We start from the raw sequence: 25,564 nt of genomic DNA, 5'->3' as shown, positions 1-25,564 counted from the left end.
AAGGTGATACAAGAAGCTAAAACAGTGCAATGAACAAAATAAACAAATGAACACCAATAAAAGAATTTTATAGAGGCTTGAAAAGCAAGGAAACCAGGAACAAGACAGAATTCCCAGAAAAAGAGAATGTAAAAATTTTTTGTTCATCTATCTTGGTTCTGTAAAGACCAAAGCAGTAAAAATACCAGTGGGATCAAATGAGAATGGAAAGCTTTTTCAGTATTAATATAGGAAATGACTAAGCAGTTATGTCAAGAGAAGTACCTGAAATTCTTGGAAAATGGCAGGGCAAAGTAAAATTCATAGCTATTGGTTCTGATGCTTCACAGGGATTCATGAATTACTCAAATCATTGGATAATAGGTATAGAGCTGAAAGGGACCATCAAATCAAGTCTCTATCCCCATCTTAGAAAAGAGGAAAATCAGACCCAGAGAAGTCAAGCAGAAAGTGAGAGTCAGAGTTAAAGTTAGAGTTCAAACCCAGGTCATCCTCTCTTCAGATCCAGTGCTCTCTCCACTTCAAATCAGCAAAGCACTTTACTAACTTTCTCTAAGAAGTAAATCTAATCCCATTTTTCTTTTTATGTTATTTAAAATTTTATTTTTGTTGTATTTTAGTTCTGAACTATCTCTTTCCCTTCCCACCTGCCACTAGAGAAGGTGAGAGTCTGTGAATATCTATCAAACCATACGATGCACACTTCTGTTTATCAGTTCTTTCTCTGGAGATAGAGAGCATCTTCCTTACTTTGTAGTTGGTCCTTTGTAGTTGATTTGTATATTATTAATACTCAATACAAAATAGCTTAATCATTCACAGTTTTTCTTTGAATAATATTGCTGTTACTGTATACAATGTTCTCTTGATTTATGCTCATTTCACTCTTCTTATTTCAGGCATGAAATGCCTGTTTTTCTGTAAATAAACCTGTTCATCATTTCTTATAGCACAATAGTATTCCATGACAACCATATACTACAACTTCTTTATTCATTCCCCAATTGATGGACAATTCCTCTATTATCAGGGTTTTTTTGCCATTAGAAAGAGACCTGCTATAAATATTATAGAACATATAGATTCTTTTGTTTTTGCCGTGATCACCTTGGGAAGAAGACCTAATTGATTAAACACTATTGATTCAAATGGGATGCATAATTTTATAACTCTTTGGGCATAATTCCAGATTGCTCTCCTGAATGATTGGATCAATTGACATCTCCACCAGTGATCTAATAATGTCCCAATTTTTCCACATCCCTTTCAATATTTGTCATTTTCCCCTTCCATCATTTTAGTCAATCAGATAGGTGTGAGATGGTATTTCAGTCATTTTAATTAATCAATAATGATTTTAAGCATTTTTTATGACTATCTATAGTTTTGATTTCTCCATAAAACAAATTCTTCTTCATATGCTTTGACTGTTTATCAATTGGGGAATGGCTCAAATTCTTATAAATTTGATAAACTTCTGTATATATTTAAGGTATGAAAACTTAATCTGAGAAACTGTTTATAAAATCCCTCCCCAATTTTCTGCTTTTCTTCTAATCTTGGCTATATTGTTTTTATTTGTACAAAAACTTTCTAATTTAATGTAATAAAAGTTATCCATTTTACATCTAACCATGCTATCACTTGTTCATTCATAAATTCTTCTCTTAACTATAAGTCTTACAGGTAACATTGCCCATATTCTTCTAATTTTCTTATGCTGTCTCCCTTTATATGTAGGTCATATATCCATTTTGACTTTATCTTGGTATAGGGTATAAAATGCTTTTCTAGATTCAATTTCTCTCTTCCTCCTTTTTAGTTTTCCCAACAACTTTCTTTACCACGTATTGAATTCTTATCCCCAAAGCTTAAATCTTTACATTTGCCAAGTATGTGTTGACTATAATCATCTATTACTATGTATTTTTTGTCTACTCTGTTCTACTGAGGTATCTTCCTATTTCTTAGCCAGTACCCAGCAGTTTTGATAATTCCTGCCTTACACTATAGTGTAAGATCTGGTACTGCTAATCCTCCTTCCTTTACATTTTTTTCATTAAGTCTTTTGATATTCTTGACTTTTTGTTCTTTTAAATGTATTGTTTATCTTTTTTCTAGCTCAATGCATTTTTTTTTTTTGCAATTTATTTAGGATAGCATTGAATAAATAGATTAGTTTAGGTAGAATTGTTATTTTTTTATATCAGCTCTTCCACTGATGAGCAATTAATATTTCTTCAGTTATTTAAATCTGAATCTGTTCATGTAACAATTGTTTTATAATTATGTTCATGTGGTTCCTTAGTTTGTCTTGTCAGGCATATTTCTGTATTTTATACTGTTGATAGTTATTTTAAATGGGGGTATCTCTTACTATCTCTTCTTGGAGGGTTTTGTTGGTGATACATAGAAATGCTAATGATTAATGTAGTTTTTTTAATATACTGCTACTTTGCCTAAATTATTGTTTCCACTAACTTTTTACTTGAATTTCTGTGATTTTCCAAGTATATTATCACATCATTTGTAAAAGAGATAGTTTTATCACCTCATTGCCCATTTTCATTCCTTCAATTTCTTTTTCTTCTCCTATTGCTATTGCTAGCATTTCTAAAACAATATCAAATGGCATTGGTGAGAGTGGGCATCCTTGTTTCACACCTGATCTTACAAGGATTCTGGCTTATCCTCATTACAAAGAGTGCTTGTTGATGGCTTTAAATGGGTGCTTGTTATCATTTTGAGGAAAGCTCCATTTATTCCCATGCTTTCTAGTGTTTCTAATAGGAATGTTTGTTGCATTTTGTCAAAAGTCTTTTTGCATCTATTGAGATATCTAATCATATGATTCTTCTTGGTTTTGTTATTATGATGGTGAATTACGCTAATAGTTTTCCTAATACTGAACTAGTTCTGCATTTAGGGTATACATACCACTTAGGCATAGTGTATAATTCTTATGATATAGTGCTGTAATCTTGCTAGCATTTTATTTATATTTTTTGTCTCAGTATTCTTTAGGGAAACAGAGGGGGTCCACTCAACATTCCATGATTAACTCTTGAAACACAGAATATATGCATATAAGGGGAAAAATGAAAATTATGAACAGGCTTATATTATATAATAAAGTACCATAAATAATAATCTAATGAATTTATTGATCTATGATTTAATGAATTTATACCCTTACCAATTACTTCACTCAAAAGTTGAACATTTTTAAAAGAATTCTTGTTCTTTGAGTCCTTGATTTGAAAAATTATTGTTTCTAGACTGATTCTTATCATTTGATGATGACATTCTTGGAGGAATCATTGATTTTTGCTGATTTTTATATTAACATCTTAAACAAACTTGTTTTTAAAAAATCAGTTTTCATACTTTCTGCTCTAAATACTACTTCATTTTAGTTAAGTGATGGTTCCTGCCTCAGATTCCACATAGGAGAAGCACTTTTTTTCCTTGAAGTTTCTATGTACTTTTCTCTTTTACTTGCCCTAATTTACTTATATAGGAAGCACACTGAGTTTTTAGGGGAGTAAAGGAAATAGTTTCATTTAAAGGAAGAAAAAAAATATTATTTATCTACCCGTTGTTAGCATCTTCTCCTCTTGGTTACCCTGGGAAAACCATCAGAATCCCAAGAGACATTTATTTTGGCCAAATGAGGTGTGGCTGGCAATCCCAGTCTTGGTAACAATCTTTGGTCACTATTCTTCCAGTTCCATTCATTAGCTCCCTTTCCTTGTGTGGCAGAATTTTATATAGGTCTTAAGTTTTCTAGTAATTACCTATTGGAGAAAACTGAGCTTTTGGAGTTCTTTGGTTTTCTTGAAGATGTTGCTAATCTCAGGTTCTGTGGCAGAACAGGTAGGTAAGAAAGATTAGAATAAATAGATAGGAACAAGTAACTTTCCAGAACCATGGTCTAGTGTTGAATAAACAATGATAGAGATGGGATTACCATTTGCTCAGATCAATCGACTTGGTTTTTCTGAGGGTAGAATACAGTGGGGGAAGAGAGTAGGAACTGAACACAATAGAGGTGAATCAAAGGATTTCAGATTATAGATGTGGGTGTATACAATTGAAAAGTGGATTTTTGGGAATTGTATTAGTGATCCCAGTGATAGGATCGAAATTCGTAGTCAAAGATGACTTTAGTTTATTCTACTCATCAACACTTACCGAACCCCACTTTTTCTTGAAGGGCATTTCTGTCCTTCCTTAGACTCTTAGTCCATCTTATCCCCTTTGATTTCCATTGCTCTAATTGCACAGATTTTAGGATTGACCATTTCTATAGTAAGAACTGATATACATTAGAATTTTTTGCTCTTTGGATATTTCACCTTTTCTGTCATGAAAATCCCCAATCCTGGGTATCCCCTATGATGTACTTTCTTTGGTGACCATCACCCTGAGCCTTGACTATCTAACGTTGCTAGGCACAAAGCCATAATTACCTGGTTCCCTACAAAATTAGTACTAATCAAATCAATCAGTTACTTACTGCTACTTTGCTGGGTTATTCTTCATCTTTTGTTAATTCTATTTGCTTATAATTCTTGTGCTACATCTTTTCTTGAAAGCCATCAAACATTACTTAATTTCTCTCTTGTGATTGACCTCCTCTTGCTTTACTGAAAAGTTTGTGACCATCTTCTGAAATCTCCCTAATCTTCCTTGCCTTCTCCTGTCATGACTTTTGATCTCAAGTTCAAAAGTACTTCACATCTTCTCCCCATTCTCTTCTCCTTATTTTTTGTTGCAGAGGAAGAACTATGGAGATAACATTTTCTCTCCTCCCCACAAGGTTCATCTTCCCACTTTGCCTTAGATATCATGCTCTTTTGCTTTTAACAATTAATCCCTGTGAGTGACCTATCAAAGAGCCCACCTCTTGCATCTTCAATTTTTCCGTTTTACTGATTTCTTTCCCTCTGTCTACAAAGTCTCCCCTCCATACTATAACAATTATCCTCAACCCTCCAGCCATCCAATTATTATTCTCTCCCCTTCCTTCCCTTGCCAAACTTCTCAAAAGAATAATGTTTTTTCCTTTCAATTCATAATTTATTAATCATCTTCTATGTTTAAGTCACTGTTCTAGGCAGAGTGGACACAAATAAATTTGGATAAGAGAGAAATCCTCCTCTGAAGGTCTTAACTTGGTGCTCTTCTCTCCTCCCTACATTTCCACACGTTCCAGTCCTGTATTTCCAATTGTTTACTAGACATTTTAATCTGTTACATGTCTTTTCAGACCGTCAAACTTGGTGTATCTAAAACGGAACTCATGACTTTGCTCCTTGTACTTTTCCAATTCTGATTTTCTTTTAACTGCACATCTATTTTTCCTAATGCTCTGGGTTGAAACTTGTTTGCTAAAGATGTTTAGGGGAGGTATTGCAACTGCCAATCACTGGGGTCCAGGAAACTTTCCCAACCATCCAGGGACTGCTGTTAATCAAGTGCTTCTCCTTGGGGTTTGTCACTCAGGAGATACTGGATTCATGTAATAATCCTGTTCCATTTTTTGTGACCTTCTCCAGAATCAAGTAGATTAAAGATATACAAACTGAAATCAGAGAAGACCCTGGAAACTGACTTTTTAACACTAGAAAAGGATACAACAAATGTCATTCACCCTTTTTATCTAGCTCAAAAGTGTGAGGCTGTGCAAAGCATGAATTGGCACTTGGAGACTGTCTTAAAGGAGAAGAAGGTTCCTTTGACACTGACTGATGAAGGCCCTGTGCCAGAACTTGCCTATAGGAGCCATTTACCACAGGTATGTGATACACTTGTTAGATCTACCATTGACTTTCTTTGAGAAACTAGAAGCCCATATTGAAGACATAAGAAACATTCCTTGTTTAGACTGCAGTGTGAAAAGTATGGATAGCACTTTGTCAAAAATTCGTGTCTTGTCAGGAAAGACAGAGGAAGTGAAAGAAAAATATACTGAAGTAGAGAGAGCAATGAAAGCAAATTTCTCATTTTATCACCAAAATATTTTCTGGAGAGATTTTCAGAAAAAGCATGAGACTCTTATACCCCTTCCATCTTTCCAGCCATCTGGGCCTCAAGGCTGTCTGATTTTTGATACCAAGTGACCAATTCCTTTTTTACTTTTGTTTGCTTATGTGTATGACTGATGTCCATTCATAATTGACTATCATGGGAGAATTTGTAGGCTTTCTTGATAACTGTATTCATGAAACTTGTTTTTCTTAGTTTTATTTGGGTTTGATCTTGACCAAACATGAGTTTACCTCTTTTTTCCCTCCACATTAATGGAATAAGAAGTATTAACATGAAGAAGAGTGCATTTCTTGCTCACTGGCAGCACCTGGACGTGGCAAGATGACAATTATACACACCTTTATATTTAACTTACCATACTTACAATTGACCAAAAATAGTAAAAATCTTTGCAAACCAAAAGCTCTGGAATTAGGAAAGCTACTTGAATCTGACATTGCCCATACTGCTTTTGGATCTGTCTCACTGGTAGTGAGTAACCTCTTAGTTACTGAGTGAGATGAGAGGCTGAATAGTTTGATAGTTTGCCTGGCAGGTCTAAAGAGACAGTCACAGAGAAACAAAGGAACTAGAAACAAGTGAGACTAAGAAAAAAGGTACAAGAAAGAGGTGTAGACCATAGAAAGTGGTGTCAATAATTGTTTCAGCCTATATCCAGTCCTACTAGTTCCATAACTGTCCTTTCACACTTTTGGCTCTTTTTTATTAAGTAAAATAATTAAGCAAAAAGTAAAAAGGAATTGATATATTTCTGCAAAAAAATGAGAAAAAGGGAGTTGAGATGCTTTTTGAGTATTTCTCTTATTCAGCATTTGGCAAATATATATTAAACTTCTACCGCATTTATAGCACCATGGACAGGTCCTAGATGAGATAATTTTTTTGATGAGAAAGCATCAGTTTGCTGGGGTTACAGAATCTATTGTTCTTTGAATAGGGAGATAAGATATAAACATAGTTAAGTATAGTATATAATTACTTTGTGGCAAGTACTTTTATTTAGATTCGATCTATGATTTCAGTGGTGTGGGGAATTTATTATTAGGAAATTCACCATTGCAGACTATCAATCCATCAATCCACAGGCATTTTATTAAGTGTCCATAATGTGTCAGGTGCTGGGGACAAAAGTAGAAAGAATGAAACAATCCCTAATTACTTATATTCTAATGGCAGAGACAAAAAGTCCATATGAAAAAATATACTGCATAAACACGTATCTTTTACACATGTGCACAGAAAACTATTTCCTACAAGTTACTTTAGGAGGGAGGACACTAGCATTAGAGGGAATCAGAAAAGGCTTCATGAAGAAGATGGTGTCAGGTAAGAAAGGAGTATGTTCTGGGTATGGCAAATGGATAGAAGATGGAGCACTGTGATTAAGGAATGCAGAGAAAACAAGTGTGGATGTACTGAAGAACTGGAGGGATTAAGCTCCAGCTAGGCTGACTTCTCTGAAACTTTTAGTTTTAGAAAAGTTTAGGCTGCTGGGAAGTTAGATAACTTAAAGGCACATAGCCACTGTATGTCAGAGGCAAAACTTGAAACCAGATCTTTCTCACTCTGAGGACAATTCTTTATTTAATAGGCTATGCTGTCTCTAGTACATTAAAAAGGGACAAACAGTGTTATGGGAAGTCCAAAGGGTAAGGTTATTGTCATTTGGGGGAATCAATGAGTACTTCATGTAGGAAGAAATGTTTATGTTGAGCATAGAAGAGTGATTCCTTATATCCAATTAGAGGATGATATGATTTAGTGCTGCAAAGTGGAATCTAGTTCATTCTCCAAATTTTACAGTTCAGGAAACTGAAGCCCATAGATTTTAAATTATTTTCCCAAGGTCGCATTGGTAGTGAAGAGCAGAGTCAGGATTTGAAATCAAGTCGTATGACTTCTTTTCCATTGCCATTACTTCCTTTTTGTCCCTTATTATTTCCCTCTTAAGCAATTACACTTTATTCCAGTCCAGTGACAGGACAAAAGGGAAGAGGGTTGGTGATGGCCCGGGTTGCAGTGGGTGACCTTGGCCTTTCTAAATTAGGTCTTTTCCAGGTCCCAGTTTGTCTGAAGCTATGGCCATTCAATAACTAAGGACAAGGTAAGAATTGAGAAAAAAGATGGCTCAATTTACTGTCACACAATTATTAGACTGGGAGGGAAAGACCCTTAGAATTAGCTCCTCAACAGAACAGAAAATAATTGTTATTTACAATCATTCTAAGCAATCAAAATCTAAGCAAAGAATCTCCAAAAGTTGAGGTTGGGGTCTCTTATTGGCTAGTCAATGAAAGCCAGAATGATTTGGGTTTAAAGGCTAGTAAGTTCATTTGAAACACAATGGGCTTTCCCCATAGACATAGGAAAGAGTTCTTAAATCCTAAATGTGGGTCATGGGAATTGTATTATCAGAGAGAATAGCATTCTCTTTTTGCTGTGGAAGAAACTAGGACTATTCTTATTTTTTGAGTAAGGGTGACAGACTGCAGAGTGTGTGGAATTTTGAATGAATGAATTTGTTTATAGAGAAAGGACCCCACAGCGGAGCAGAATAGACAAAGAGCAGAAAGAAGCTAGATTTGAGTGGATGTAGCAGATATCAATGATGATATTATTACAGGCCCTTAACCTGTCTTTATTTTTAAACACATCTTCATGTTCCATTTCCCACTTAGTAAAGTTTATTTTGCTTCTGACTATTACCTCCCTTAACCTACCCTTCCTCATTACTTTCCCTTCTCTTTCCTTTCAATTTTTTCTCCCTGTTGAATGAAACATTTTTTTTCTGTGGTCAGTTCTGTGTATGTGTTTGTATTATGCTCTGTTTTTATTCTTTCAGAGGAAACGAGGGTTCAAGTGGTGCTATTTTCCTCCACTCCTTCCTCATTGTTTATATAGTTGTAATGCCAATGAGATACTACAGCAGGTCACTATGGATATACATGCATATTTCCAGGGTAAATTCTCAAAATATAACCTCTCTTCCTCAAAGATGAAATCAAGACATTTATTCAAACACCAGAAAGCCAAATCCATAATAGTAACAAAGGAATCTATGCACATTATCAATGTAGGGAGCACAATTAACCCCAAGCCTTTTCTCTATCAGGCCTCCCAACAAACAAGCTCCCTTAGACAAAATCACTCCCTCTCTCCCTCATGCTAGGTGCTCTGCTCTGTCTTCTCTCTCTCTCTCAGCTCCATCTCCCTCTCTCTTCCTGCTCCACCCACTCAGCAAGCTCCTCCTACAATAGGTGCCATATGACTCAACCTGTGGACTAGGCCAGAGATCAAAGTGGGTAACCTAGGTCTATTAAGGGGCAGGGAAGATATTCAAATTCCTTTATCATTACAATAGTCTACCTGAACAATCGAATTATATGTCATAATTTCTCCAGCCCTTCCTTTATCTTCCCCTATCCCTAGTGTATTTCTTTCCCTTCCTTTCCCTTTCTTCTTTTAAGATCATCCAAATACAACAAAAACTTATTCTCAAGCTTTCTATCTTAGTAGGGACTCCTGATGATGACAGGCTTCCGAGATAGTACATATATTGCCTCCCTATATTAAAATGTGAACAGTATTCTCTTTAAATTCCTTGTGATGACTTGCTCATGTTTTGTTTTTCTTTTGACTTCCATGTATTTATTAAAAAGTTTCTATAAAGGTCTGGTCCTTTCATCAAGAATTCTTGGAAGTTTTTTATTTCATTAAAACCAAAAACTTTCCCCTTTAGGATTATACTCAGATTGACTCTCAAGCTAGTTCTGCTTATAAGTCAATTGCTTTGCCTTGTGGAATATCATATTCTAAGCTCTCTGCCCTTTTATACACTGTTTGCCAAATTGTGTGTGATCCTAACTTGGTACTTGAATTCTTTCTTTCTGATTGTTTGCAGTATTTTTCCTTTGACATGGAAGCTCTGGATTTTGGCTATTATGTTGCTGGGAGTTTTTGTGTTGAAGTTTATTTCAGAAGGTGATTAGTAGATTCTTTCTATTTCCACTTTGAGCTCTGGTTTAAGGAATTTGTGCAAATTTTATAAAAAGATTTCTTGAAATATGAAGTTTAGGTTCCTATTTTAGTCATGGCATTCAGACAATGCAATGATTCTTATTTTTTTCTCAATCTATTTTCCAGATCAGTTGGTTTTTGCTATTACATACTTTATATTTCCTTTTTTCAGTCTTTTTATTTTGTTTTAATATTTCTTGTTGCCTCATGGAGTCATTGGCTTCCATTTGATTTATTCTACTTTTCATGGAATTTTTGTTTGGGCAAGTTTTTTATTTCTTATGCCAAGCTTTTAATTTCCTTTCCACTTCTTTCTTCCATACTTCTCATTTCTTTTTTGATCCCACCCATACCCTAAGCACTCCATTCTATTTATAAAAACATTTAAAACTCCTTTAAAACTCTTGCTTCATTTCATCAGGAATCTCATTTGAATTTGTGCCCAAGTTGTGTTTTTCTCTGAGGCAATGCCTGTAGCTGTTTTGGAGGCATTTTCTTCTGTGTTTATATCTTGCTGCTGCTACCATAATATATTCTTAATTATAGCGGATTTTTTTAGTTTTTCCACTCTTATAGGGACTTGATGTTAGGTCTGGAATCTGCTACCTTTCTGGAGGTAATGTTTGGGTTTGTTACTGATTGGGATATCAGTGGACTGCTGCTGGACTCAGCCACTGACAGCAAACTAGAAAGCACTATAGGTTCAGGGCAGTCCTTTTGGTCTGTACTTACATCCATCATTGTTCCACTATAGTCTTCAGGTTGAGTTAGGGCTGTATTTTATACTTGCATCTTGCTCCATCAGTAGACCAGGGTCCACAAACACTTGCTGCTCTGATGTCCCCTAATCCACAGATGTACGTTACCATCCCAAACTGGGTAGTAAGGTATAGAACTGCCAGCTGCCAGATAATTATTCTTCTTGCACAAGGTAAGGTCCCTCCATGCCAGATGTGGAAAACCATTCTGGTTTTAGTGGAGAGCTTCATGCTGGTACCTTTTAGTTCCTTTAATATTTACAGTGTCTGTAGACCTATTTTCCATGCTGACTTGGGCTAGAAAGATGACACACTGTGTATAAAAAGAAAAAAAATTCCCAAGTGGTACTTCCATGTGTTTTTTAAATCTTTGCTGGAAGAATCGTTAGGAAGAGCTCTGATGTTCCTTCTACTTGAAGATCTCAAGCGGTCTCCTGAAGGTCTCATGCGGTGTCAATAGTTTAAAAAATTTCAGAGAGATCAAGCAGGATGAACACTTAGAAAGGGTCCTTGGACTTGTCAATAAGGGTGTTACTGGTGAATTTTGAGAGAGAATGTGAAGTCTAATTATAGGAAAGGAGTTTACTAATAGTTGGATAGATGGTAAGAAAATACAGCAATTGAGATGTCCTTAGTTGTCCATTCTGTTATTTCTGGTCCCTCCAAATAACTTTGCATATTTTGTATTTACTTCTTTCTGAACATGTTTCTTCCCAATAGAATGCAAGGTCCTTGAGGGCAAGGTCAGTGTGTTGAATTTATATCCATAGTAGCCAGCACTGTGTCCAAAATATGAGAGGTGCCTAAAATGTTTGTTGAATTCAGTTCTGGAACATTAATAATATTCAAAATAATTCATAGTCTCCCTTCATTCTTTTCTTAAAGGTGTCTATCAGGGTGGTGTCACTGGCTTAGACAATGGACAGAAGGAATCACACTGTGGTGACTGAGTTTGTCTTCCTTGGACTCACCAATTCTTGGTATATGCAGCTTTTTATCTTTCTGTTCTCTTCTATGTTCTTTGTGGCAAGCATGCTGGGAAACCTCCTAATTGTGCTTACAGTGACTTCTGACCCTTGTTTACACTCACCCATGTACTTCCTGCTGGCCAACCTCTCCTTTATTGATCTTGGGGTTTCCTCTGTCACTTCCCCCAAGATGATATGTGACCTTTTCAGAAAACACAAGGCCATTTCATTCTCTGGCTGCATCACCCAGATGTTCTTTATTCACTTGATTGGTGGTGTTGAGATGGTGCTGCTTATAGCCATGGCCTTTGACAGATATATTGCCATATGTAAACCTCTCCATTATCTGACTATTATGAGTTCAAGAATGTGCATTATGTTCCTGGTTGCTGCCTGGATGATTGGCCTCATCCACTCAGTGGTCCAACTGGCTTTTGTTGTAAACCTACCCTTCTGTGGCCCTAATGAATTGGATAGTTTTTACTGTGACCTTCCTCGGTTCATCAAACTTGCTTGCACAGATACATATAGACTGGAATTGATGGTCACTGCCAATAGTGGTTTCATTTCCTTGGGCTCTTTCTTTATCTTGGTCATCTCCTACATCTTTATCCTGGTCACTGTTCAGAAACATTCTTCAGGTGGTTCTTCCAAGGCTCTCTCCACTCTGTCAGCTCACATCACTGTGGTGGTTTTGTTTTTTGGCCCCTTGATCTTTTTTTATACCTGGCCATTTTCCACATCAAATATAGATAAGTTTCTTGCCATTTTTGATGCAGTTCTCACTCCTTTTCTCAATCCAGTCATTTATACCCTCAGAAACAAAGAGATGAAAGTGGCAATGAAGAAAGTGTGCAGTCAGCTTGCAAATTTCAAGAAAATCTCTTAAAGGACTGGAGAAGAACATGAAAACACTGAGTATGAGTTCCTGTGGGGACATTGAAATGACAGTAGTCAGTTGGGGATATTGTTTTAGATATGGGTGAGGAGAGAGAAGGGGTAGTAATTATTAATAAGTTGTTTACATAAATATTTTAATTGAAATAATGGATTTATGCAAGAGCATTATTTGACAGTGTGGACAGTGTAGAGAGAGGGGTTTGATAAAAGAAGAATTGTCTTGGAAAGGAAAATAATAATGAAGGGAATAGAGAAGTAGTAGTCATGGAGGCAAGACAAGAGCAAAAAGATATCTGTGACACAAAAGAACAATACAAGGAAAGTTTCAAGAACAAGATGAGAGTTGACAGTTTGAAATGTTTCATGAGAAATAAAGGGTTTTGTTTTTTCCCAACTCCCCTACTATCTACTCCAACAGATTTTCCTTCCCTAGGAGTTCTAGAATTATATATTCAAGGAAATAGCTATTTGTCTAATTAAAATAAACCAATACCAATTATCAAGTAAGCCCAACTTTCTGCAAATTTAGTTCCCACTAGGAAGTTTGTCATTCTATTTTGGAAAAGTAAATATTACTGATAAATATATATATAGTACATATGGTTTCAAAGAACTTATTACAATTGACCTTGAAGTCCCCTGTAAGGTATTCCTAAAATGATCTTTTGGTTTGCATACTTTCTGCATTATATTTGATAAACTATGATTTCTGATCTTCCCTGCTGTTGATTGGGTTTATAGTTGCTTCCATGTTGTATTCCCCACTAGAGGATCCTGAGATTCATTCAAGCCAGTACTGTATTGTGACTTCCTTTGTATCTTCAGTGCTTAGCACAGTGAACATTTATTAAACATCTAACTATGTGTCAGGCATAGGGCTAAGCACTAGGGATTCCAAGAAAGGCACAACAGCCTTGACTCATAAGGAGCTGAGGGTCCTTTAATGGGAGAGACAACATGGAAACTATGTATGAACAAGGTATATCTATATCTATAAATTGGAGAGAATAGAAGGAAGGCACTACAATTAAGGGGGATTAGAAAGGGCTTCCTCCATTTTATCTGGGTCTTGAAGGAAGTCAGGGAAGCTAGGAGGTAGAGATAAGGAGAGAGAACATTCCAGGCATTGGAAAGAGCCAGTGAAAGTGCCAGAGAAGGGAGATGGTGTGTCAAGAGCCAGGAATAGCAAGGAGGTTAGACTGCAGCATGTGGGTGGGAGAAAGGGGAGAAGGATATAAGACAAAAGCAGATTGGAAATGTGGGGGAGGGAGGGTATGAAAGAGTTGCAATGCCAAATAGAGGATTTTATATTTGATACTGGAGGTGATGGGAAGTCAGGGAAGTAGATTACTGAATGGTGTGTGTGTGTGTGTGTGTGTGTGTGTGTGTGTGTGTGTGTGTGTGTGTGTGTGACATGGTAATACATGTGCTTTAGGAAGATCACTTTGAGAAGAACCTAACAGTTTAAGGGATGTTAGACATTGTATTCTATATTAAACTGTTTACCACTTAGCTCTTTCACTACTTGGTATTTTTTTACCTTTTACACATTCTCTAAAACTTGTAAAACACATTTGTCCTGGCCTTTCCTTTTGGTGTTATGGAAAACATTCGCTATGTCCTGTGAGTTTTGGAATTTTTAGTCTTCTCAGTGTTCTATCTAATGCTTGCACTTGAACATAATTTCTCTTGTAAAATTCAGTAATTTTATGAAATATTTCCTTGGGTTTCATTCTTCTTCCAAAGTGACCTCTTTTCACCCAGCAATGATTATGTTATGATCATTATTATTTCAATGATTCTCATTCGTGTTAATGACATGTACCACCTCTTTTTACTTATTTTTAACTTGATTTCTACCTTTTCCTCATTGTTCTCTAATGACTTGCCTGGGAGCCTGCCATTTGTCCAGTCTCTGAATTTCCCAATTTTTCATGTTCTGATGAGAAATTCTGTTAATCTATTTTTTGTAAAATTGAAGTTTATGATCATTACTACTAGCTTAGAATTGTAATTTCATTGCCTGCATCATTTGCAACTCAGTGTTATCGTCCTCAGTCTATGGACTCACATATACAGAACTCATATTTTTTTGTTACATAATTCAAGTAAGTTCAGTTCAATCTATTTCAACAAATACTAATTGTGTGCTTCCTATATGCATGGCACTGGGTCAGATGAGTGCTATGCAAATAACAATTGGTTATTTCTATCATGGACTTTACTTTCTATAGCAAAGATGAAAATACCTCAAGTATATGAAAAGTTAATGTAACGTATGAGCAAAGTTATACAGAAGAGAGTGAGAGATAAAGACGCAGATAGATATGTATATATATATATATACATATATATATATATATATATAGAGAGAGAGAGAGAGAGAGAGAGAGAGAGAGAGAGAGAGAGAGAGAGAGAGAGAGAGAGAGAGAGAGAGAGAGAGAGAGAGAGAGAGAGAGAGAGACTAGGGGAATCTTGAAAAATCACAACACACAAATAAAACCGATGCAACTAAAATTAGAAAGAAAGCAGAGATTGGGGAAATTTTTTATAGGAATTATCTCTGACAAAGGCTGACTTTCTCAAATATATAGAGAATTGATTCACAGTTATAAGAATACAAGTCATTCTTTAATTGATAAATGAGAACAGGCAATTTTCAGACAACAAATCAAATCAAGTTATACTCATATGGAAAAAATGCTCTAAATCTCTTTTGATCAAAGAAATGCAAATTAAAACAATTCTGAGGCACCACCTCACATCCACCAGATTGGGTAATATGACAAAAAAGGAAAATGACAAATGTTGCAGAGGGCGTGGGAAAACTGTGATACTAATATTCTGTTGGTGGAGTTGTGAACCATTCTGTAGAGCAATTTGGACCCGTGCTGAAAGGTTATAAAAATGTGCATATGTCCTTTGTCCTTTGACATAACAATACTATTGCTAGGTCTATACCCCAAAGAGATTTTTACAAAAGGGGAAAGGACCCACATGTACAAAAATATTTATAGCAGCTCTTTTTGTGGTGGCTAAGAATTGGAAATTGATGAGAGGTCCATCAATTGGGGTTTGAATGAACAAGTTTTGGTATATGATTGTAATGCAATATTATTCTGCTACAAGAAATGACAAGCACAAGATTTCAGAAAAACCTGGAAAGACTTAACTTGAACTGATATAAAGTGAAGTGAGCAGAACCAGGGGAACATTGTAGACAGTAAGAGCAAGATTATGTGATGAAGAACTGTGAATGACAGCTATTCTCAGCAACGCAATGATCCAAGAAAATCCCAAAGGACTCATGATCAAAAATGCTATCTGTCTCCAGATAAATAACTGATCTTGTCTGAAGCATACTCTTCTTTCCTTCCTTCTCTTTCTTTCCACAAAATGATTGCTATGGAAATGCTTTCCGTGGTTGCACTTGTGTATCCTATATCAGATTTTTTACTGTCACAGGGATTGGGGGAATGGATAGAGTTTGGAGCTCAAAATTTGAGAAATCCCAACAAATCTAAAAAATTATTTTTCCATGTAATTTGGAAAAAGTAAAATATTATTTCAAAAATAAAAATATATCTGAAAATGACAAAAAGGCTACATAGATGGGGACACTTGAGCTATGCTTCTGAAGAAGATAAGGCTTTTATTTGTTTCCAGAGAAATTTTCTAGTATATTTTCTTGGTTTCCTGGAACAGGATTTTAGTCACACTAAATCTAATGTTCTTTTAAAATTTTTTTCATCTCAGTTTTCTCTGCCTCAAATGTTTAGTAGATTGTGTCATTCTATTTTCTCATTGATTTCCATTTATTGATTAAATTTGCTATTAGATTCTCTCACATAATTTATTCCACAAATACTTATTGAGTTGGTATTTTTCCTGGGGACTGTGGGTAATGAAAAAAAGGATAATACCTCATCCATCCTGTAAGGAACTTACAATCTATTTGGGGAGAGAGTTTATATAGATACCCTTGAAAATCAAATAGGAATGCAAATGTTAAATGACAATATGTGACAATGATGCAAGAGCTATCAAAATAATGTCTAATTCAATGCCAGATAGGTGGTACAGGCAGTAAGTACTGTGACTTCAAAGAAAGAAGATGTTGAGATCTACAATAACAAAAAGGTGAGAACACCTGCTTTAAGGGAAGAAGTTATAGAAATGGCAATAGTTTGTCTTAAACTTTCTGATTAAGGGAGTTTATTTTATCTAAATGAAGTTCTGATTCGTGCATATAAAGGTGGTGATATCATAGTAGACAAAGAATTGGATTTGGTCTCAGGGAGATCTTGGGTCAAAATCTGCCTCTATTACTTTATAGCTAAGAATTCTCTGGAAGTCACTTCATCTCTATGTCCCTCAGGAAACCCCTTAGGGTCACTGGATAAACAGCCTTTGAGTTGAAAAGTAACTTTGAATTCATCTATTTCAAACTTCCAGATGTTAAAACCATGTCTTTGCTGCTGTCTTATGATGGAATTTCTCTCAGTGTCTGGTACCTTCTCTTTCTGGAGCATCCCACCACAGCTGAAGGTTTTTCAACCTGAAATACACCTCTCCCCACTGCAGTCTGCCAGTGATGAGTTCCTGGGTACTCTATTTCGTGGAGGGGGCCAGAATGGCTTTCATTCCCCTCCAGCCATCCCTGCATAGGGTATCTTCATTCTGCTTCCCTTCCACTACTTTTCAACTACCTTTTATGTTGTGGTCTCTTACCATTAGTCAATACTATTCGGTAGTCAATTAGCATTTATGAAACAGCTACTATATGCCAGGCACTGTGCTAAGTGCTTGGGATACAAATGCCAAAAAAGAAAGAAGTCCTCAATGAGTTTACAGTCTAATGGAGATGATATCACACAAAAGAAAACTGAAAAGCAAGGGTTTGGGGGAGGGAGGAGGTACCCAACATCGGGACATAGTAAAGTCACATAAGTCCAAATGAGAATCGTATTGGGACATGAGATGTCTGAGGAGATAGATGTCTGGCCTCTACTGGAGATTATGTCTGTCCTCTAGAGATTATGGGTCTACTCTACAATCAGAGGTTCAGGGAGTAACAGTAAAGTGCAATAGCATTTGTTGGATATGGCAAGATGATGAGATTTCCATTGACAAGTTTATTGTGCCTGTGGTGGAGAAGCCAAAGAAGTTCAAAATGACTTTTGTCATTAGAATGTAGGCCCCTTGAGGGCAGGGAATGTCTTTCTTTTTGCTTGTATATGTATCCCTAGCATTCAAAACAGTGCCTTTCTTCCTCCCTCCTTCCCTCCTTCTTTCCTTCCTTCTCTTTCTTCCTTTCCTTCTTCCTTCCTTCCTTCCTTCCTTCCTTCCTTCCTTCCTTCCTTCCTTCCTTCCTTCCTTCCTTCCTTCCTTCCTTCTTTCTTTGTCTTTCCTTCTTTCTCTCTCTGTCTCTTTTTCTCTCTCTCTCTCTCTCTCCCCCTTTCTCTCCTTCTCTTCTCTTCTCTTCTCTTCTCTTCTCTTCTCTTCTCTTCTCTTCTCTTCTCTTCTCTTCTCTTCTCTTCTCTCTCTCTCTCTCTTTCTTTCTTTCATTTGAGATGGCAGAAAACCAGCTTAAACTTACCAAATTCTCTAAAAATCACAATGTGTTTAAAATATGACTATATATATATACATACATATATGTATATATATATAAAACTATAAGTATACTTATGGAAATTTTCAGATGGAGAAAGCACTAACTACTGAGAAGATCAAGAAAGACTTCCTATAGGAGGTGTCACCTAAGGTCAGCCTGGAGGGAAGGTTTTTAGAAGCCTTGCTCTAAAGGCTGAAATAACAAATGTCTTTTGAGTATGGGGCCCAACTGAGATGGGAGATGGAGTATTTACATATATTATCTCACTTATCTTCATAACAATCATGTGAGATAAGTACTATTATAATTCCTATTTATAGGTGAGAAAACTGAGGCACAAAGATGTTAAGTGACTTGTTCAGGGTCACCTGGCTAACAAGTGTCTGAGGCAGAATTCAAACTTAGTTCTGACTACAAATCTGGTACTCTATACACTATGTCACCTTCTTAAATAGGGGAGTGCTGTGGATCAGAGTTCACATTAGAAAGCTAATTTCTCAGGGCATAGTGTGGATTGGAAGGGAAACAGGAAATAGACAGATTATTTAGGAGTTTGCATTTAATCCTTGAGGCATTCAGGAACCATTTAAATTTACTAACCCAGCAATGCCATGATCAGTCTTGGGCTTTAGGAAAATTCATTTGGCAGTTCTATGAAGAAGGATTAGAGGGGGAAGAGACTAGAAATGAGTTTAAAACTTTTGTAGAAAATCATAGATCTATTTTTATGTGAGTGGAAGAAGTTCTTACACTGGGAGTTTCCCCAAGCTGATGGAAGCAAAGCTCTTTTAACTGCTTGTGTGCTTCATGCTAAAGACCCCATAATGTAGGATTAATCTTTGGTCTGGAATTTCTATATATTTTCTTCTTTTACTTGATCAGATTCACTGCAGGAAGCCAGATGGAATTTGATGTAATAGAAGAAATTATTTCACTTAAAAGTGTGAAAATGTGTTTCTCGCATTTCCCAGATATACCTTTGTTCTAACCTCATTAAATTGGGCCAGAAATTGGGTCAAAGGATCTTTTTTACAAGGAACATTCGCATCTCTTTTTAGTTATCCTTTATTAAAAACATTTCCTCTTAGTTATCATGGGAAAACCAACAGAATCCTAGGAGACAAGCCCATTGCTCAAATGACCTCAGGCTGACAAAATTATTCTCTATAGTATCACTTGGCTGCTAATGAGCTGTCCTTCTACTTATAGCAGCATTTTATAATGCCCTTAGTGCTTTTAATCACTACAAATGGTTAGAAGGCTAAGTTTTGGGATCCCTTCAGCACAACTACAGTATCAGATCCTGTGATAGAATAGGTAAGTGAGAGAGATGGGATTAAATTCTCTAGCAGATAAATTCTTCCAGCAGAAACTCAGACTGACCAGAGATCTCCGTATTTCAGGGTGAATAGATGATGCTGAGAGCAGCACTACTCATTACATGGGACACTGAGGGGAAGGGTTGAGTTTCAGGTCTGGAACTGAATTCTTGTAGGAAAAGAGTCAACAGGGACAAGAGGAAGTCAAATACATGAAGGGAGAGTTAATGTGAAGAGTTCCACGTTATGGAGATATGGGAATATATACCTGGAAACAGAACTTGATTTCATCTCCTGTTAGACATATCAGAGAAATTAGTAAAGACAAAAATATAAAAAAAAGTTAATCATCACCTCAAAAGTTATGGAATTTTATTTTTCTTGTTGAAAATATCTAAGTACACTTCCCCCTTCTCCTTTGTTCATCTTATCTTTCTCCCTTATGTTGTCTGGATTTGATGGGTGAGCATTTGGTCTTTTTAAAAATGTATTTATTTATTTTTCATTTTCAGCATTCATTTCCACAAGACTTTGAGTTCCAAATTTTCTCCCCATCTCTTCCCTCCCCCACCCCAAACACCATGCATTCTGATTGCCCCTTCCCCCAATCTGTACTCCCTTCTATCACACCCATCACTTCCCTTATTCCCAACTTCTCTCTTTTCTTGTAGGGCAAGATAGATTTCTCTACCCCATTACCTGTGTTTCTTATTTCCCAGTTGCATGCAAAAACAATTCTCAACATTCATTCCTTAAACTTTGAATTCCAACTTCCTTCCCTTCCTCCTTCCCCACCCATCCCCACTGAGAAGGCAAGTAATTCAATATCGATTATATATATGTATTTTTGCTAAAGACTTCCATCATTGTCAAGTTGTGTAAGACTAACTATATTTCCCTCCACCCTACCCTGTCCCCTATTTATTCTATTCTCTCTTTATACCTTGTCCCTCCCCTAAAGTATTTACTTCTATTTACTACCTCCTCTCATTTTCCCTCCCTTCTATCATCACTCCATCCCACTTATCCCTTCTCCCCACTTTCTGTACTGTAAGATATATTTTTATACCAAATTGAGTGTGCATGTTATTCCCTCCTCAAGCCAAATGTGATGAGACCAAGCTTCACTTCTTCCCTCTTACCTCCCCTCTTTCCCCCTCCATTGAAAAATATTTTTCTTGCCTCTTTTATGAGAGATAATTTGCCCCATTCCATTTCTCCCTTTTTCCTTCCAATATATTCCTCTTTCACCCCTTAATTTTTTTTAAGATATCATCACTTCCTATACAACTCACCTTGTGCCCTCTGTCTATATGTGTGTGTGTGTGTGTGTGTGTGTGTATGTGTGTGTACGTATAATCCCTCCAACTATCCAAATACTGAGAAAAGTTTCAAGAGTTACAAATATTATCTTTTCATGTAGGAATGTAACCAGTTCAACTTTATTAAGTCCCTTATGATATTTCTTTCCTGTTTATCTTTTCATGCTTCTCTTGATTCTTGTGATTGAAAGTCATATTTTTATTCAGCTCTGGTCTTTTCATCAAAAATGCTTGAAAGTCTTCTATTTCATTGAATGATATTTTTTCCCTGAATTTTTATACTCAGTTTTGCTGGGTAGATGATTCTTTTTTTTAAATCCTGCTTCCTTTGACTTCTGAAATATCATATTCCAAGCCCTTTGATCCCTTACTGACTAAGCTGCTAGATCTTGTGTTATCCTGACTGTATTTCCACAATACAAGAATTGTTTCTTTCTAGCTGCTTGCAATATTTTCTCCTTGACCAGGGAACTCTGGAATTTGGCTGCAATATTCCTAGGAGTTGTTCTTTTTGGATCTCTTTCAGGACATGATCAGATAATTCTTTCAATATTGATTTTCCCCTCCAGTTCTAGAATATCAGGGCACTTTTCCTTGATAATTTCATGAAAGATGATGTCCAGGCTCCTTTTCTCATCATGGCTTTTATGTAGATCCATACTTTTTAAATTGTCCCTCATGGATCTATTTTCTAGGTAACTTGTTTTTCCAATGATGTATTGCATGTTTTCTTCTAGTTTTCATTCTTTTGGTTTTGTTTTGTAATTTCTTAGTTTCTCATAAAGTCATTAGTTTTCATCTGCTCCATTCTAATTTTTAAGAAACTATTTTCTTCAGTGAGCTTTTGAACCTCCTTTTCCATATGGCTAATTCTGCTTTTTAAAGCATTCTTCTCCTCATTGACTTTTTGGGCCTCTTTTGCCATTTTAGTTAGTCTATTTTCAAAGGTGTTATTTTCTTTAACACTTTTTTGGGTCTTCTTTAGCAAGCTGTTGACTTGCTTTTCATGATTTTCTTGCATTGCTCACAGTTCTCTTCCCAATTTTTCCTCCACCTCTCTCACTTGATTTTCAAAATTCTTTTTGAGCTCTTTCATGGCCTGAGACCATATTTATTTTAGAGGTTTTAGATGCAGAAGTCTTGACTTTTATGTCTTCCTCTGATGGTATGCATTGTTCTTCCTCATCTGAAAGGATGGAAGAAAATACCTGTTCACCATCTTTCCCCCTTTTTTGGGCATTTTCCTAACCAGTTCATTGACTTTTGAGTCCTCTCTCAAGTGGAGAGTTTAATCTGGGGACCCTTAAGTTCTCAGGTCCTCCAAGGTGGCACAGTTAAGGGAGAGGAGTAACTCTTCTCCTGGCCTTCATTCTGTTCTGGGAGCTACTTCAAGTACTCTGCTGCCCAGGATCTGTGAGTAAAATTCCTTCTCCAGAGCCTCCACCAGCTCCACCAAGCCAGTGCTCCTCCTCACTCCAGGGCTACCACAGAGGGCTTAGACCCAGATCAGCAACTCGATTCCCCAATGGGATTTAGGCTGAGGGCTCCAGAAATGGATTCTGCTCCTGCCTGGGACTGCCTGGGGCAGGGGCTGGGGCAGGAACACCCTCCTCCCTTCTCACCCAAGTGAAAGAGCTTTCTCACTGAATATTTGAAGCTGTCTCTGGAGTTTATGGGTTGAGGCATCTGGGAAACACAGCTGCTTCTGGTGGTGCCGTGTAGCCTGCTCTGGTCCTGTCTCTACTGCTGTGTGGCCAAGGCTGGGCTGTGCTCTGCTTTGACCTGAGTGTGATTACCTTTCCAGTCACCCTCCCAGGGTGCCTTGGGCTGAAAATCTCTTTCACTCTGTCATTTTGTGGCTTCTGCTGCTCTAGAATTTGTTTAGAGTCATTTTTACTGGTATTTTCTGGGCTATGTGAGGAGAGCTCTTACAGGTTGTCCTTTTACTCTGGCATCTTGGCTTTGCCTCCTGGGTGAGCATTTCTAAGATAATCTCTTAAAATACTAAAGTCTTACAATTTTCAGACCTTTGAAAGTGTCCATGTCCTATTATCTGATTTTTGTTTTTAGTCCAGTTTTGCTGTCTATTGTTCCTGGAAAGGTCACAAAATGCCATTGTCAAGTTCGTAGCAAATTTATCATGTTCAGACTCAACTGAAGTTCTGTTGTTATGAATTAATCTTTAACTCTTATAAACCTTATTTATGTACCTGTCATAGTAATTCTAAGCCTTTTGCATGTTCTTCAAGTTTCCTTGACTTCCTAACTTTCCTTACCAGTCAGATGATCTTGCCTCCTACTTTGATAAACAGAAAAACAAAATTGAGACCATCTATTAAGAGCCTCCTTCTCTTCCACCTTGAACCTGTCACTACATCTTCTCTCCAGCTCAGTATTTCACCATCTTTTCTTACAGTCTCTTCAATTTTCCCATTGTTTCAGAGAAAGAGTCATGAAGATAATATCTTCCCTGGTTCATTCTTCTATCTGGTTCTTTGAGATTATCTCTTTTTTGCCTTCATCAGGCATTCCAAATGATTTATCAATTAGCTCTCTTTTGGGATCTTGAATTCTTTTCTTTTTCACTGATTCCTTTTCCTCCATGTACAAGCCTTCTCTATAATAAAAAACAAAACAAAACAAAAAACATGTATGTGACCAGGCTGCTGCTTATTCCATTTCTAAAAGTGTGATGTAAGCTAATTTTGATTCAATCCCACAAGTATTCATTGAGAACCTGTAATGTGTAAGTCAAGGAATAATGTGACCAAGTGGACAGAAACCTGGGACTTGGACTCATGAAGATCTGTGTTCAAGTCAACTAAACAAGAGTCATCAAGCATTATAAAACACCTACTATGTTCCAGACATTGCTAAATTCTGCCTCTGGTATATATTAATCAAACTACACCACTGCAAGTAGTTTCCAATGTGAATACAATCACAGGTCCTCTTCTTCCTTCCCTCTCCAACCTACAAAAATGTCCAAGTTACTGTGATAATGGCATGGATACAAAGATTCAATGACAGCACTTTGAACATCAAATTCTTGTTCCTGTCCTCTCCTTCTCCCATTTAAGGCATTTGAATTTTATTCAGTAGGTAATGGGGCCTGGGATGGAGACTATTGGAGGTTTTTGAATAGAGGTGTGCTGTGATTAGAGTTTCTTCTTAGGAAGATTTCATGTCATTAATGCATAATTTAGATGGAAAGGCACATAGACAGGAATCAGGGAGGTCAGTAAGGAGATTATTGCAGAAGTATCAATTAAAATAAAGAAGGCTTGAAGTATGGGTAGCAGTGCACAGAATCTGTTGTGGAGGAATGGAAATACCTGTCATATCTCTTGTCCCTTAAGAATAGCCTATTACTAGATTACAGAAGATCCCCAAGTGCAGCTAGTTATCACTAGGAGTTGGCTCCTGATTATGTGATAAGGAAGGAACATTCCATATTAAAGGCTTAAAGATTGTTTATGGATTGATTAGAAAGGCCTGAAGACATAAGCAGTCCAAATTTATAGCTTCACTGCTCTTTGGACTCTTTTGCCACCCTTTTTTCCCATCAATGTCTTAGTTCTTTTTTTTTTTCTCTTTACTATTATTATATTTTTCCTCTTTGAAATTTACTTTTGAAGTTGTCTTCATTTCTTTGTTCTCACCATATTTACTTTATCTCTTTTCTTCATCATTTCTTCTTCTTTGGCATTTGCTAGGTCTGCATACAGTCTATTTCTTGATTTTTAACTCTTTGCTAAAGTTGGGTTCTGCTTTTAGGGTGGAAGGGACTTGCCCCAAGCTACAAGGGTTTTGTGAAATTGTTTTCAGAGGCAGTTCTAGGAAGGCTTCCAGTTCATCTAATGTGGTATGATCTAGGGAGAGATGTGCTTACTATACTCCTGGTCTGTGTTCTGGTGTGTGAGTCCCCCCAAACACTCTTTTTTTTTTTTTGCCCTGGAACTGTGACTGGGGTCGCTGCTCCAATACTGCCACAAACTCTGGTGTACTAGTGTTCCTCTTTATCCTGGGTCTACCATTCAGGACTGTGACTTGGAAGCAAGTATGGACAAAGCAGCAGAGTCCTACCTCCAGTGCCAGCAAATACACCCTTGTCATCTCCTGACCAGATGTTTGACCCTTTTACTGTTTCTCTCTTTCTCTAAATCTAATAAAGTCTATATCCAACAGCTAGGTCCAGATTAGTGGGAATAAAGAATTCTATACCCAGATCTCACCTTTTGAAATTATTATGTAAAGTATGTTAATTTGTTCTAGTTCAATGGAAACATACAGTGAATTGGAATAACACTGTCACATCATGTGATTCATTATTTACACTAAGAAATATGTGTTTTTTTTGTCCTACATCATATCTTAATTCCCTTTCTACCTCCTAGAAAAGGTTCTAATTGTTAGAGCTAACTAGGTGTCCTTCATTTTGTTTTTGAATGAAGAATCAATGCAATGGTATGAGAAGATGAAAAAAATAGTGTGAATAGTAATAGCTTGATGTAACCCTTTGTAGTTACTATGCAAATTCATATGCATTATCTCAGTTGATTCCCACAATAATCCTGTTGTGCATAGGTACTGCAAGATGTATTATTCT

General features: G+C 36.6%; 1 protein-coding gene and 1 pseudogene across 2 annotated transcripts; both read left to right on the top strand.

Moving 5' to 3' along the window:
- Positions 1 to 234: 234 nt before the first annotated feature.
- On the top strand, positions 235 to 6,108 carry LOC140514632 (HAUS augmin-like complex subunit 2 pseudogene; annotated as a pseudogene).
- Positions 6,109 to 11,726: 5,618 nt separating this feature from the next.
- On the top strand, positions 11,727 to 13,161 carry LOC140514912 (olfactory receptor 4F3/4F16/4F29-like). 2 transcript variants are annotated; one of them, XM_072625403.1, is made up of 2 exons: positions 11,748 to 12,649; positions 13,131 to 13,161. In XM_072625403.1, exons 1-2 carry the CDS (start codon positions 11,748 to 11,750, stop codon positions 13,159 to 13,161), a joined length of 933 nt encoding a protein of 310 aa, XP_072481504.1. The 2 variants fall into 2 exon arrangements, with proteins under 2 accessions (XP_072481505.1, XP_072481504.1); XM_072625404.1 differs by lacking the exon at positions 13,131 to 13,161 and having other exon boundaries at positions 11,727 to 12,686.
- The last annotated feature ends 12,403 nt before the right edge of the window (positions 13,162 to 25,564 follow it).

The sequence above is a fragment of the Notamacropus eugenii genome, chromosome 7, assembly GCF_028372415.1.
Source record: "Notamacropus eugenii isolate mMacEug1 chromosome 7, mMacEug1.pri_v2, whole genome shotgun sequence".
NCBI lineage: Eukaryota > Metazoa > Chordata > Mammalia > Diprotodontia > Macropodidae > Notamacropus > Notamacropus eugenii.
This window is presented reverse-complemented; position numbering and strand designations above follow the sequence as displayed.